Source organism: Acipenser ruthenus, chromosome 4, assembly GCF_902713425.1.
Source record: "Acipenser ruthenus chromosome 4, fAciRut3.2 maternal haplotype, whole genome shotgun sequence".
Lineage (NCBI taxonomy): Eukaryota > Metazoa > Chordata > Actinopteri > Acipenseriformes > Acipenseridae > Acipenser > Acipenser ruthenus.
This window is the reverse complement of record NC_081192.1, coordinates 30,086,257-30,100,956: the sequence shown is the minus strand read 5'-3', so window position 1 is coordinate 30,100,956 and position 14,700 is coordinate 30,086,257. Positions and strand designations below refer to the sequence as shown.

General features: G+C 37.5%; 1 protein-coding gene across 6 annotated transcripts in view; it reads right to left on the bottom strand.

Moving 5' to 3' along the window:
- Nucleotides 1-10,157: 10,157 nt before the first annotated feature.
- Nucleotides 10,158-14,700, bottom strand: part of LOC117400282 (protein cordon-bleu-like) — a 112,748-nt gene continuing 108,205 nt past the window's right edge. For 5 of the 6 annotated variants that reach the window (XM_034920487.2, XM_034920510.2, XM_034920497.2 and 2 more), the window contains one exon: nucleotides 10,158-13,583. In XM_034920487.2, coding sequence (XP_034776378.2) covers nucleotides 13,512-13,583 — 72 coding nt within the window. In that variant the 3' untranslated portion in view covers nucleotides 10,158-13,511. The remainder of the gene's footprint in view (nucleotides 13,584-14,700) is intronic. The other variant, XM_059022286.1, reaches the window with a different exon arrangement.

Genomic DNA, 14,700 nt, shown 5'->3' with positions numbered 1-14,700 from the left:
GTTAACCAGAGTGCCTGAAAACAACGCTCACTTAGCTAATATCCCCTCCCGGAAACCCCTGGTCCAGCGCTGTTTATCGCGCGAAACCAGTGATACCGCAACGAACCCCACCCCTCAGTTGCTCACTGACACCCGCCCTGTTTGGCTTTAGCTCGTATTATTATTAACCCATGCCAGCCAGTGACAACTTCAGCTCAGTCAGACCTCACCTGAGCAACACTCCTTTATGTCTAAGTAGCTGATTGTTATAAGATACAAAGCTATTTTAATACAGTAAGTTGCTGACTAAACAGCAGTGTGGAGTAGTGGTTAGGGCTCTGGGTGGTTTCAGTCCCAGGAGGGGGACACTGCTCCTGTACTCTTGAGCAAGGTACTTTACCTAGATTGCTCCAGTAAAAACCCAACTGTATAAATGGGTAATTGTATGTAATAATAATGTGTAAAAAATAATGTAATTGTATGTAAAAATAATGTGAAATCTTGTAACAATTGTAAGTCGCCCTGGATAAGGGTGTCTGCTAAGAAATACATAATAATAACTAAACTATTTATGTATGGCATGGAATGAGCACATTATAAATATCAATTATGGTGTTGCCCTTCCAGTGGATTTAAATGTCCACAAGATTGCCATTTTTTATCTCTTTCTTTATGGTAGGAGTAATCGTCATACAGTTGCTAACAACATTTCTCAGTCTCTCCGCAGTGGTATTTACTTATGGAGGGTTATTTGCTAGATTTGGGACACGTATGAAGTAAGTCATTGGTGTTTATGAATTGGGGGTATGACATAGGTCTTTAACTGAAGTGACAGAGCAGAAAATAATGGTCGTCCCTTCCTCCAATTTACATTGTAAAATGTAAATGAGCTAACGTTCATACTGGCTAATGCTGGATGTTTTTATTAACCAATATTTAGTATTTCGGAGCCTGAAAGTTACAGAACATAAAAAAGTGGGTTCAAATGCAGAAATCAGTCATTGCTGTGGTTATCTTTCAATTTGCCATTGCATGTCAAAGGTCATTTTTACAAAGCTTTGTAAATGAATATTGCATACAAAGTCCAGTTTTGCAAGCACTTCTGAAAATATTGCTAATTTCCTCTCTCATGTTTTGTTATATATCGTACTGTGTGTGTGTGTGCGTGTGTGGATACTGCATTATCTAAGCAATATATTGGTATGAAGCATTGTGTAGATCAATAAACTCATCGTTTGTTTTTTAAAAGTTATGTTTTTGCTGTATTTATTTTCGGTGGAGGGGATTGATTAACAAATTTGATGTTATGGGTTTTGTTATTTAAAAATCGCTAACCGTACTTTTTGTTGACCCATTATTAATGTGTTTAATGTAATTGTACAGTAGTTAGCAAAATAGTTTCATCAATGTTACCTGCTTTGCTCATCCATACATGTCAAATGTGCTGTTCAGATTTAAAATAAAAATGCATGTTTACTATAACATGTTTCTTTCAAAACTGGACCTATATTATGAATGGAAGTGCACAATTGAGTTGTGTTAGCTGCTCAGTTCTCAAATATATGGATTGATGCTGTGCAGGTGAGGTATTTTTCAGTCCTCTATTATAGTGTTACAGAACACCCTGCAATGTTTCCAAGAAACGCAGCACTTTACATGTTCTTCATGTCGCGTTGTCTGTTTTGCAGTGATATTTTTTTAATGAGGAAGAAGCTTCAAATGCCATTTTAAAGCAGGATATTCAGACCGTGCTCCCTCTTGCAACAATATCACACTTGTTTTATACAGAGAACCATTTTGTCCATCAGTGTGTCTCTGGCTCCTAATATGGCTCCTCACACAGCTGATTGATCCTAATACTTAAAAAATAAAGAAATATATCCAGTAAATGTGTGCCGTGTGATTATGACAAGTGTGCTTATATGGTTACCTTCCAGTAACAGTACATGTATCGAAGGAAGCAGGTCATTTATCATATTAATTTTTTTAAATGGTTCCAGGAACTGATCCAGATATTGAGACATGATTGATTTCCTCTGATTTAGCATGACTCATTTAAGTGGGACTTTCTAAATGCCCTATTCATTCCTCAATCAGATAATGGCTATTCAGTTTCCAGCACTATAGATCTTTTTTGGAGCATATAATTTCCTTCTTCTACTCTTCATTAAATGGCATATTTAACAAATGATTACCTTACCTTATGTGTATTACCACCACTTTGCAGATCTCACATTTCTGTGCTGTATATGAAAGGCACGCACAATATGGTAAATGTGATTTTGCTAATGGTATTTTTATCGAGCAATCAGTGAATGACTGAGTGTTTATTCTTCTGAATAGTTTTTCCTTTTACAAGAACTCAAACTCCCAGAAGCCTTTGCAATGCCTAATAGCTAGATTTTCAAAGTCTCCATAGGTAAGTTTCTTCATGTGACCTACACGGAAGTGCAAACTTGAAATATGTGCGTTTGGTAAAAATATCCATGAAAAAAAATTGGAATACTCAATAACCATAATGTGTGCATCTTTGTAAAGGGAAGTGTGTGATAAGGGCATCTGCTAAGAAATAAATAATAATAACACTGAATATAGACCTACAAAGTGATGGTAATACATTAATATGTAAGATTTACTGCAATTGTTTTGTTAATTCTATGTACTTCCAGCAAAGAGCTATAAAACCTGACATATTTTTCTTAAGTAAGTGCTCTGTGTGTTTGACCCTTCAATGCATATCTTAAATAGCTTGGACTCTAGTTAATTCATAAGGCACTTTATGAATACGGACCCATACAAGTGTTTGGTTGTGCAGTTGGAACAAGTTTAAAAGAAACTAAAAAAGACTAGAAATTTCACAAAAATGGACACATGCACTCCAAAGACAATAGACATCCGGAACCATCTCTGGCATGCATTGTGCTACATAAGCAGCTTAAAAATAAATAAATAAATAAACAGCATCTCTGGAGAAGGCTGCCGACTTTAAACTTGTAAATGCCTCTGTTTAGTTTGCTAGTAATAAAACCCATAAACTATACACTAACATAAAGTAGAAGACAAGTATTATTATTATTTCATCCGAGATACATTTTTGTATTATGTTGCAATTGCATACTGACTGAAAGGCATTGTGGGTCATTATCAAACAACATAGCTTTTTTTTTTCTAGCAAAGACTGGCTGTAGATGTTTTTTGACTGTATTTGTGCCCTAAATTCTTAGTTCTCTTCAGTAAACTTTAACAGCAGGTTTGAGATAGTGCTAATCGGTACGTGTGAACCCAGCTGTGAAACTGTACGCTAGACATTACACCAAACTGTTGTTTTAACCTTGTCTCTGGACAAATATTAGATATTTTACATACTTTACCATTCCAAACCATGAATGCCAGTTATCCAGCAACATTCTGCTCTTGCATATACTGTCAGGAAATGCATTCTTTGTTTCAGTATTAGCAGTACTGTAACAGAGTAGATCGTACTGTGAGATGTATGATCTGGGCTGTTATTGAATACATCTGCCTCTGCTAAAGAATTAGAAAAGCAATACGATAATTTGTCACAATCACTAACTTGTATAAAATGTCTCAATAATGCTCCAGTTGTTTTGTTTGCCATACATTGGTTCAGGCAGAATGGAGGGAATGTTGAGATGAAGAAGAAATTATATGTCGAGGTGTCGGCTACACAAATATTAAAAAATAATTTTAAGCCAGACATTAGCTAAATAAAGTGTGGAGGCTACTGTAATGAAAAAGCATATTGCATGCTCAAATGACACATTCACCCTAGTGTTAAAAAGACATTGAGAAGTCGTTTTAACAGTCTTATTAGGAACAAATTAGGAATTACAATTATAATACAATATAGCAACTGGGTAGATTGCTCAGGATAACATAATGAAAGTCTGAGGAGGACGAGAATGCTTTGAGAAATTGAATGAAAGCTTTGGCCTCTTATTGTCTTCCTTGGCGACCCAGTCTATCTGCCCCAGTGGAGAGGGCTGAATCAAATTTTAATACTGCTGGTGGTAAAACCTGGGGGGGGGGGGGGGGGGGGAGAAGAACTTACAACCTGCTGCAATTAGGGCTGTCGAGCAACAGTTAGGCTCCCCTAGGAAAAACTACTGGGGATAATGTTCACTAGGGAATGAAAGGGGGGAAGCAGGGAGAGGGGCAAATAAACTATCTGGGAGCAAATGAAAAAGATTAAGAAAAGGGAAATAAAGGGAAAGGGAAAATGATGCAATATGATTGACATGCTGAAGACCAAACAACAGGCAGTGTGAGCATTATAATATCCCCTTTTAAACAGTTTGTGTGAACTCTATGGAGTTCGAGAAGTTGCCCTGCCAAAAACATATATGCATTATAAGACAGATACATAGGTAGGTACAATTATGCACACAGTGAATGAAGTGTCTGATATGCATATTAGGATAACGGCCAAATTTTACATTTGCTACTTGTTCATGCTTTATCATAACCTCATTCAAAAGTAGGTAGTATATTAATATATAAAGTAGCCAGTGCTACATATTAGGTTGCTTTGAGCCTAGTTGGATTGTATTTACTTCCTTTATCTTTTATACTGTATATAAATAATGAATACAACTCAATATTGGAAACTAATGTACTCTACTCAGAATGATTGCATACACCAAGCAACACTGTTAAAAATGGACTTTGAAGGCCACTCCAAAAAAAGTTGGAAAATACAGTGTGAATCCATGTATTCTGCCTTGGCTTGGTCATTCTTTAGACACTTCAACCTTGAGAAAAAATAGAATAAAATAAATAATTAAATTGTATGCTACTTTGTATAGCGTAAAGATATATTCAGGATAAGCTCCAAGCCACCCCTTAGGGGTACCAGAATTAACTCAGATTCTCAATGATCTTCCATTCTATATATGCTCAAATATTGTCTCTGAAATTTGAAACTAACGCAGTAGTCAACATCAATTAGCATGTAACACGTGTTCAATCAGCATTACCTCAGGATTCCAGATTAGCTAAAATAATTTAAATGTCACTTTTGTTAAAAACTGAACATTTTATTTTATTTTTTTCCCCAGACATTACGTTAATGGTAACTGGTAAAATTAAATAACATTCTTAATGTACTATCTTTGAAAAAGATTTTAAGCGCTTTTAAGCGTGGATTGATCTACAAGTGATTCATTACAGAGATGCAGGGGCACAGCGTGTCTTGGATCCAACACAACTCCCTATTGCTTTGACAGGCACTAAAAGGTAATGCTTAAGTGCTGCAACCTTCACTGGCAGAAACAGATTACCAGAGTGAAGGAGCTCGCAGAGAGAGCAGGGAGCAAGTCGCTCAGTCCGATGGCTAAAATGTAATGTGGTTACAATCACATCTGTCTCATGTCCAGAATGCAAATGTTATTATTATTTGTTTATTTAGCAGACACCTTTATCCAAGGCAGCTCACAAAGACTAGGGTGTGTGAGCAATGCATCAGCTGCAGAGTCACTTACAACCACGTCTCACCCGAAAGACGGAGCACAAGGAGGTGAAGTGACTTTCTCAGGGTCACACAATGAGTCAGTGGCTGAGATGGGATTTGAACCGGGGACCTCCTGGTTAGAAGCCCTTTTCTTTAACCATTGGACCACATAGCCTCCAAATGTCAATATATATTCCACTTAACACGTTTGCATTACTAGGTGGTGATAACTGTATTGATGATTTAAAGTATTGATTCATAGTTAATGTGTAAACTATTGCTTCCTTCTAGGAATACCATCGTAAAATAACTTGTTTGATGCCACAATGTTGACAAGACAATAACCTGTCTAGTTTGCGAATGTAAATGCTCTATGACAAAGGACCCATATATCTAGATTGATCAAGGATTAATAAAACAATTAACAATCGTATACTGTATTTTCTACCTTCCATGTGTAACTTCTCATACTGCAGAATTTTAGAAAAGAGCAATTCAACTTTAATTAAAGTATGTAAAAAATATGTTTTGTAACTAATCAGAAAAATCTGTTTTATTTTACACTTTTACAATTCAGTGACCTATAATGAAATTCAAATTATACCATTTTTGTTGTGTGCAGATTACTGTTATGTACTGATTTCAAATCATCTACCAGGGTCACAAAAATGGTCTCTCATGGATGAATGACTTCAAGAGCCTCTGTCAAAGAGTTTTAAATTATAACATTTACAAAGAAAATAATAATTAGTGTAATGTTACAGGCTAAATTACTGATAAGGTTAAGATACATGTGTCTATCTGCTACTATGGAAACACCGTTGTGTAGAAAAGCAGACCAGACTAAATATGTGTATCTTACAACAGTTTCAATGTGAAAGCATTGGTGGGAGAAAAAGAGCCTGCTTGGTACATTTAGGTTGTGCCCCAACCCCCACCCCGTCATTGACTGAATGGACTTTTAAAACAGATTTCTCAGTAGAACTTTTGCTTATGTTAGAAGTTTTCTCATTAGCACCTTGTATGGTAACTATACAAGACGTCTGTACAAAAAGCTGTCAATAGAGTGTAGGGCCACCAACCAGGGTGACATTGATTGGACATGACAAGTCTGCTAGGTGTTTAATTGGATCTTACACAAAGTCCCTGTATTTCCTTGGAGGGTGGAAATCTGCAGAAATGGCTTCACTTTTGATACTGTTCCTCATGCAACATCATTATTTATGCATTCTGGGTGCAAAAGCAGCTGTCCCCACCTGCTAATTGAAGCAAACATGTGGGTTCCATGAGTACATAAACAAATTAATTATTGTACTGTACAGGTTGCTAAATAAAACACCTTATAATTAAATAGCTTTTTTTCAAATGGTTAGTATCAGTTGCCAAGGTGATTTTGCACAGAAACATTCTTTGAAAGCTATTTGGCAACAATTATACTTGTGCAGTCGTGCCTCCCCTAACTGTCATGAAAATGACTTGAATGGCAAAATGTTGCCACGGCTCATTTCATAACTGATATATTCTTAAAATGTTGGCCAGCAGTACGGCCTCAGACCTAGAAAGTATTGGTAAATTACAGGGCCAAATTAAGCAGTTAAATTAGAGTCAACGGTTTTTGAATGGTAGCATATACATTGTAGCAAACCAGGGCTTGTCTTGCCACTTTCGGGACCTTATCACCGTCGTCTTGTGTAAAATGAACAGCACTCAAAAGCACAGGTAGGTTTAATAGGGTAGGGTCTGTATATTTATTTACACACAAATAAACTATAACCGGACAGCTATGCTGTTTACCGGTAACCAAACCAGATATACTTTCCAAGTATTAAACACAGTATCTTCTCTTACGGTTTCCACACAGGTCTTTCCCCAGGCTTTAGCCGTAACACAGACAGGCTGCAAACATTTAGACCTGCTATATATATACACACCTGCTTTTATTAGGTGATTCTGATCCTGGCTCAAATAAAACAAACAATTAAACAATTACAATGTGGCTGTGTAAAGCAGCCACGAAACACATTCCCCCAGTGTGCAGGGCCTCTGTCCTGTCATACATCCTCCCCCTTGTGCGCACCAATCCACGACCCCCCCCCCCCCCCCCTTTTGAAACCCAATGACTTCCCCACAAGTGCCAAATTGTCCATTTTTTTTACTTCTTGTGGGTCGGTTGGAGGGCATGTCAGTCCACCTTCCGGTGCCTCCAGGATGGGACCAGAAACCAGCGATGGGACCAGGGCAACGTGGATGGGGCATTGGGAGCGCAGGTCGATGCAGTTGCATGCAGAGGTGAGAGCCCCGGCAACTGTGCAGTGACGTCTGGTTCGCCAGGGGGAATGGAACGGGAGATCAGGCAAGCAACTGTGCCTGGTGGTGCAGAAAGCTAAGACCTAGTCCCAACAACCAGAGGTCCAGACACAATAGCCGGGTGTCTGGGAGCACAGGCCAAGGGACCTGACCTACTGGCGCTGGATTGGTGCGCAGGGGTGGTGGTCCGGGCTCTGATGGATGTGGTCTCTTCACCTCCTCCCCCTTCTCTGTAGCTGGCGGCTCATTCTTTTTGGGCTCTGGAGACGGCAGCGCTTCTCCTTCGGGCTCTGGAGAAGGAGGTGCTTCTCCTTCGGGCTCTGGAGACGACGGTGCTTCTCCTTCGGGCTATGGAGAAGGAGGTGCTTCTCCTTCGGGCTCTGGAGAAGGAGGTGCTTCTCCTTCGGGCTCTGGAGACGGCAGTGCTTCTCCTCCGGGCTCTGGAGACGGCGGTGCTTCTCCTTCGGGCTCTGGAGACAGCGGTGCTTCTCCTTCGGGCTCTGGAGAAGGAGGTGCTTCTCCTTCGGGCTCTGGAGAAGGAGGTGCTTCTCCTTCGGGCTCTGGAGATGGCTGTGCTTCTCCTTCGGGTACTGGAGACGGTCAACCTGGACTGCTCTGCCTGCAAAAATCCATGAACGTCAGTCATGGTATCCACAACCAGCCTTTGCCCAGGCTATTGTCCCCCAAACACCTGCTGTTGAAGGTCGCAGGCGGAAGAAAACCAGGAGAAACTCCCTCTTGACGGAGGTCAGGTGTAATCTCCCTCGTCTCCAGCCACTGGTGGTTCTTGGGGTCCAAAATCCATACTTTTGCAAGTTCCATTTTATTTATATGCAGACAACTTTATTGTGATGTTGGCATTCTCCACCATATATGGTCTTGCCACTTTCAGGACCTTTTCACCATCTTCTTGTGTAAAATTAACAGCACTCAAAAGCTCAGGTAGGTTTTAACAGGGGGGACCTGAATGTTAATTTACACACAAAATAAACAAAACAAAAGCCTAACTCCTTCCAGGAGTGCTTATCCAAATTTTTTTTTTTCAGTTTTTAACTATAACCGGAGAGCTACGCTGTTTACCAGAAACCAAAGCATGCATACTTTCCAAGTATTAAACACAGTACCTTCTCTTACGGTTTCCAAACAGGTCTCTTCCCAGGCCTTAGCCTTAGCACAAACAGGCCACACACATTTATATCTGCCCTATATACACATCTGTCTTAATTAGTAGCATGTATCCCTGTGACGGGGTACACCCCGCTCCTGTGTGTGTGTATTATTTTGTATTTGTTGTATTATTATTTAAAATGTATTGTTTAGTTTATAAAATCACAATGTTTTGTTATTATTATTTTGCAGCATGGATGGGGTTAAAATTCCCTATCCTTGCTAAACTCGTGTGGAATGTGACCATCTCCAGAAAATTAATTTATTGCTAATTTGGAGACGGTCACATGTACAGTATAAAAACCTGCAGCTGTGACTGAGCGAGGTGGTGTATTCAGAAGTACAGAGAATTAAAACATAAAATAATAACAATTGCTACCCGTGCTGGGTAATATAATGATTTGTATTACTTTTTGAAAACTAACAAATATTTAATTTATCAGCGAATATCCGAGCATGAAAATCCTGGGTTTGTCCCAGCACTATATAATAGGGTTAACTCTAGTAATCTAGATGTCTTCCCCCAAACTGAATTCCAAATTAAACCAGAATATAAATTTCAAGATTTGGACTACTCAAAAAAAAAAATCAACATAAAAAACATTTCAAAAGGCTGAACACTTTGTTCAGATGTGTGTATTAGGCGGTATCACATATACCCATTACTGTGTCCTTGAAAAATCCTCAAGCACTCAATTGTTTATCATTTCAATGTAGGAAAGTTTGTGCAAAACTACCAGCTTATCTTACTAGTTATTCAGTTGACTCGAAAAAACTAAATATGACAAAATTTACCAGCATCTATAAAGTATGTGGGAAAAAAGACAGCTTTGCAATAATTTTTGGTCCGGAGATAAGCTATCCAATGAAATTCACATGACTACACTGAAGGGTTCAAACTAAACTGAACACATTGTTTTTGGCCATTTCCCAGTATTTCTTCACAATAATCAACAGTGCACATCACATAGTTTAAAATAAACAACTAACTAAAAGCTTTGTAGTCTGTCTTGTAGCCCCAAGAAAATTCTTAAGGATTTTGGTAGTACACTTTTTATTATAACTGGTATACAGCAGGACACAGAATGACCCATATATTAAAACATACTGTGCCTGTGGGGGCGCCTCTCAAAGTACAACTGACTTATAGACTACAGTGCAGATGGTATTGTATATAAACTTTTTGTATGGTGCCCTGGAAAAACAAAACAAAAAAAAACAAAAAACCTTGATATTCCAATATGAAAGTTTATCAAAATATAAAAATGTATCAATTTATATAAAAACAATGATTTCAATGTTACAGGACATTGATAAGTAAACTAAACTGCTACTGATTCCCATTTAAACATGCCAACTAGGCTTATCAACTGCTGGAATGCTTTATTATTATTATTATTAGTCGTAGTCGTATTAGTATTAGTTTATTTAGCAGACACCTTCATCCAAGGCGACTTACAGAGACCATAGTTCAGCTGTATGTTTTATTATCAGAAAGGGTTAGATATATTAATAATAATGCACACATGTAAACTATTTTTAAATAAATGTAATTTGCTGTTAATATTAGTATTATGTTTTTTTAATTATTATTATACAATAGAAAACATTCACATTAACTTCAATAAACTTTAATCTCTGGCATTGGCATGCATTCATATTGAATTACAGAACACATCGTCAAACATTATGTTTGGCTGAAGATAGTAGGCAACAAGAAATAATTATACATTTTTGCAGCTATCTTGTACAGGTTCTAATTGCTTAACTTACAAAAATACCCTTACCCTTAAATACCCTGATAGCAAGTGCTTTAGTCATTTTTACATACCTACAACTACAGCAAAACAGAAACAGAGAGCCCTGTTTACAAAGACTTAACTTGACGTTATTTACGATTTTATTTTTAAATCTGTTTTGATAAATTAAATAAAGTTTGGCATTCATAAAAGTACACCAGAATATTGTTAAAGTCAGCAACACAGTGAAGAATAGTTTCATTAAAATTAAGTTTTATTTACGGTACATAATCAAAAACTCTGTGACTAGCTTTTTGAATATGGGCCTGTGGCAATGTGCCCCGCCCGTGTGCATTTGTGTGTTATATGTTGTATGTTGCGTGCGTGTGTTAATGTTGGTGTATAGAGATTGGTACACGGGATATAAACGGGTCTGTGTTTCACGTGTATTTAAAAATGTAGATTTGTATTTAGGCACGAGGAGGGCACAAATCACTTCACGTGCTGGTTAAATGTAATATGTGAGCACGGGGTTGCACAGAATTAATTCACGTGCTGGGATTCAAGTGAATAATTAATTAGTAATTGAATCCCAGCACAACAGTATATATAGATGCACATTTCTTTCACTCGGGGTTGGGGGTTCGAGAGTGGAGAACGGGTGAGGAGAAGGAGAATGTGAAGTAAAATAATAATAATCTAGAAGTGTTTGTACTCACCGTGTTTGTTTGTCTCTCCGTGCACCGTTTGTTAAGTGTTTAGTAAGTTTTGTTTGTCTATTTATTTTGGCGCAAGTGCCATGTCCAGTGTTTTGTCTGTTGAAACCTTTTATTTTCTGTTCTGTTATTAAATGCTGAGCGCGATCACGCGCTCAGCTTCACCAAAACCCCAAGTCTCTGTCTGTGTGTTACTTCCTGGCTCTGGTCTGACGCCACCCACTCCGGCCGTCTTTATGACAGGGCCTTAAAGTGTATTTTTTTTTGTATTATTAATATTATTTTACTAAATATACAGTTTTAAATTTAGGGCAGTTCAGTATCTTTAAAAAAAAAAAAATTGCAATAAAGATCCAAAAATCTCCTGAAGAATAAAAAGGTCTGAAGGCCTGACCAAAAGGTCATTCACTAAATCTTCATCAATAAACTGCTACTCTTCCAGTTGCAATTTGGTTAACAGAATTATAACCTTTATATTGTATCAGAATCAGCAATGCTATTCTCGCTGATTTAAATGCATACATTAGAAACCTGTGCCTGTTTAAATCAACTACATAATCCATTACCAGAGTATTCCTACTTGGGTTCACATTTTCATAACAAGTTCAGCAGATACTGCAGTCAAAGCATCAGCATTAATTTGGATTCCAAAATGAGCAGCGATAAACTGCATCTATACAGTGAAGTGCAAAAAAGCCACTATACCACGCTAAATTATATTGTGCTTTTCTGTGTTTCTATTAATTAAAGAGCCAGTATGAAGTCCATATAAGTTATAACAATACCTTTAAGATGTATTGGACTGTTGTGCTGTTTTTCCCTGATCACTTGAAATAATTGTCAGTACTTTTTCAGCATTATAAGCATCTATTCTTTTTGATCAGGTAGCAGCATAGTGCAACTTGATAAAAGTCAGCAGATGAACCTCAAATTTCAAATTTCAAATTTCAAATGTATTTATTTATCCACCTCATATTCTCACTTGAGATTCCCCCCAAGCTAACTTTTATAGAGAGTAGCTGCTCAGGTTGCTAGACCACAATCTACCTGGTGTCACGTGCAGCAGTGTCACCTGGGATGAATATACTCAATGGCCTATTGGCTTTAGACATGTTTCGTTTTTGTATTTTAGACACTACTAAAATGCCATTTATACATTTTTGTGAAAATGCCTACTTCAATGGTGAGACCCACTCTTTGGTTGTGATCTCATGCCCAGTTCCTAACCTGAAACCTGGTCATTCTGAACTGTCATTCTGGCACTTTGTTTAGGCTGTTTGCTCATTTATTCATTTTTATTGAGCATTACGTCACTAATTTTTTTTTTTATGTAACTTGAAATTCAGTGAGAATTTAGTTGTGACAAAGAGGAATGTTCATCAGTAGTGGAAAATGCATTAAGGGGCATCAATTCTTGGCACACAGTCTGTTAACGGTTCATCTTATGTCTTATTTAAGATTCACTTCCTGTAAAATAAACACAGAGAAATAACTAATTACAACATTTGGCATGCCGGTTAATGACAGATTTTTTGGATGGTGGATCCATTCTGATGATTGTCATGAGTTTTTGGATGGTGGATCCATTCTGATGATTGTCGTGATTTTTTGGATGGTGGATCCATTCTGATGATTGTCATGATTTTTTGGATGGTGGATCCATTCTGATGATTGTCGTGATTTTTTGGATGGTGGATCCATTCTGATGATTGTCATGATTTTTTGGATGGTGGATCCATTCTGATGATTGTCATGATTTTTTGGATGGTGGATCCATTCTGATGATTGTCATGATTTTTTGGATGGTGGATCCATTCTGATGATTGTCATGATTTTTTGGATGGTGGATCCATTCTGATGATTGTCGTGATTTTTTGGATGGTGGATCCATTCTGATGATTGTCATGATTTTTTGGATGGTGGATCCATTCTGATGATTGTCGTGATTTTTTGGATGGTGGATCCATTCTGATGATTGTCGTGATTTTTTGGATGGTGGATCCATTCTGATGATTGTCGTGATTTTTTGGATGGTGGATCCATTCTGATGATTGTCGTGATTTTTTGGATGGTGGATCCATTCTGATGATTGTCGTGATTCCATTCAGAATGTTCAGTATGATGCTTGAATTCTTAGGAAATTGAAGATGTGTGTATTGTACCTAGTCTCGCATTAACAAGTACAGTTTTTGAAGGAGCTGGGACCTGAAACATAAAAAAAGACATCTTGTCAAAAAGAAAAATAATTATTAAACACTGTAATGCCACCATACTTATAAAAATGACAAAAAAATAACATTTCACATCAGAATGCCAGGAGAAAGAGATGTTCATTGAAGATCATAACTGACTGAAGCCTTCACTTTTTACATGCACTAAATTCACTAAATTCCCCAAAACAACAAATTCTCTCAAAACAAAATAACAGATATATGCATAGTACATAGTGATCAAATTAAAACAAATACAGGATGGGGCAGGGCTGATTCCCTGCATATAAAAATGTATATATTGTGTGTATACTATAAATACAGTTTTGTATGTTTTGAATTTCAATTTGAATGTGACCATTCCCAAATTGGTTAATTCATTGCCAATTTGGGGATGGCCATCTGTATAAAAGAGTAGCTGGGAGACAGCTCCCTAGCTTAGTTAGAGGGAAAGGTGCGCCCTGTCACTGCACTGTGATAGCATATCTTTGGTGCTGTTTTGTGTTTTTTTTTTGGATTTGTTTGTGTAACACTACCGCAGTACTATAAAGGACATTTGCTTAATATAAAATGCCAAGGTTGAATTGGTCATAACTATTGATTGTATTAGACAATTAGTGAGAAACCTCCAGCTGCTTTATTGAGCAAAAATAAGTCCTACACAGCTAAAGGATGCTATAGTATAAATCAAGTGGGTTTGTTAGGGGTATAATATTACTGTTTATGAAAATTTTAAGGTTCATATCAAGTGAGTGGGGTTTGTAGCCTCGCTTTGAGAGGTGCCCCCACTGATAATAGCATGACAACAGGCTGGTATCTACAAAGCAAAAGCTGGGAACTAAAATGTTGATCCAGTTTACTGTACACTACAGTATATAGTATATGTAAGGATATAAAATGAGCAAAAACATGTTTAAAGAGATGTCTCAGGCACAGAATACTTTTTCAGATATCGGTAAACATACAGTACTCCAGTCTAAGATTCCAATATTATGAATCACATAATTAAGCACAGATATGAGGCTCCTGGTACTTGCCTACCCTTGATTTTGGAAGAAAAAACAAATATACAAAGCACCTCAACCACCTGCACATCTAAAAGTACAGTGTGT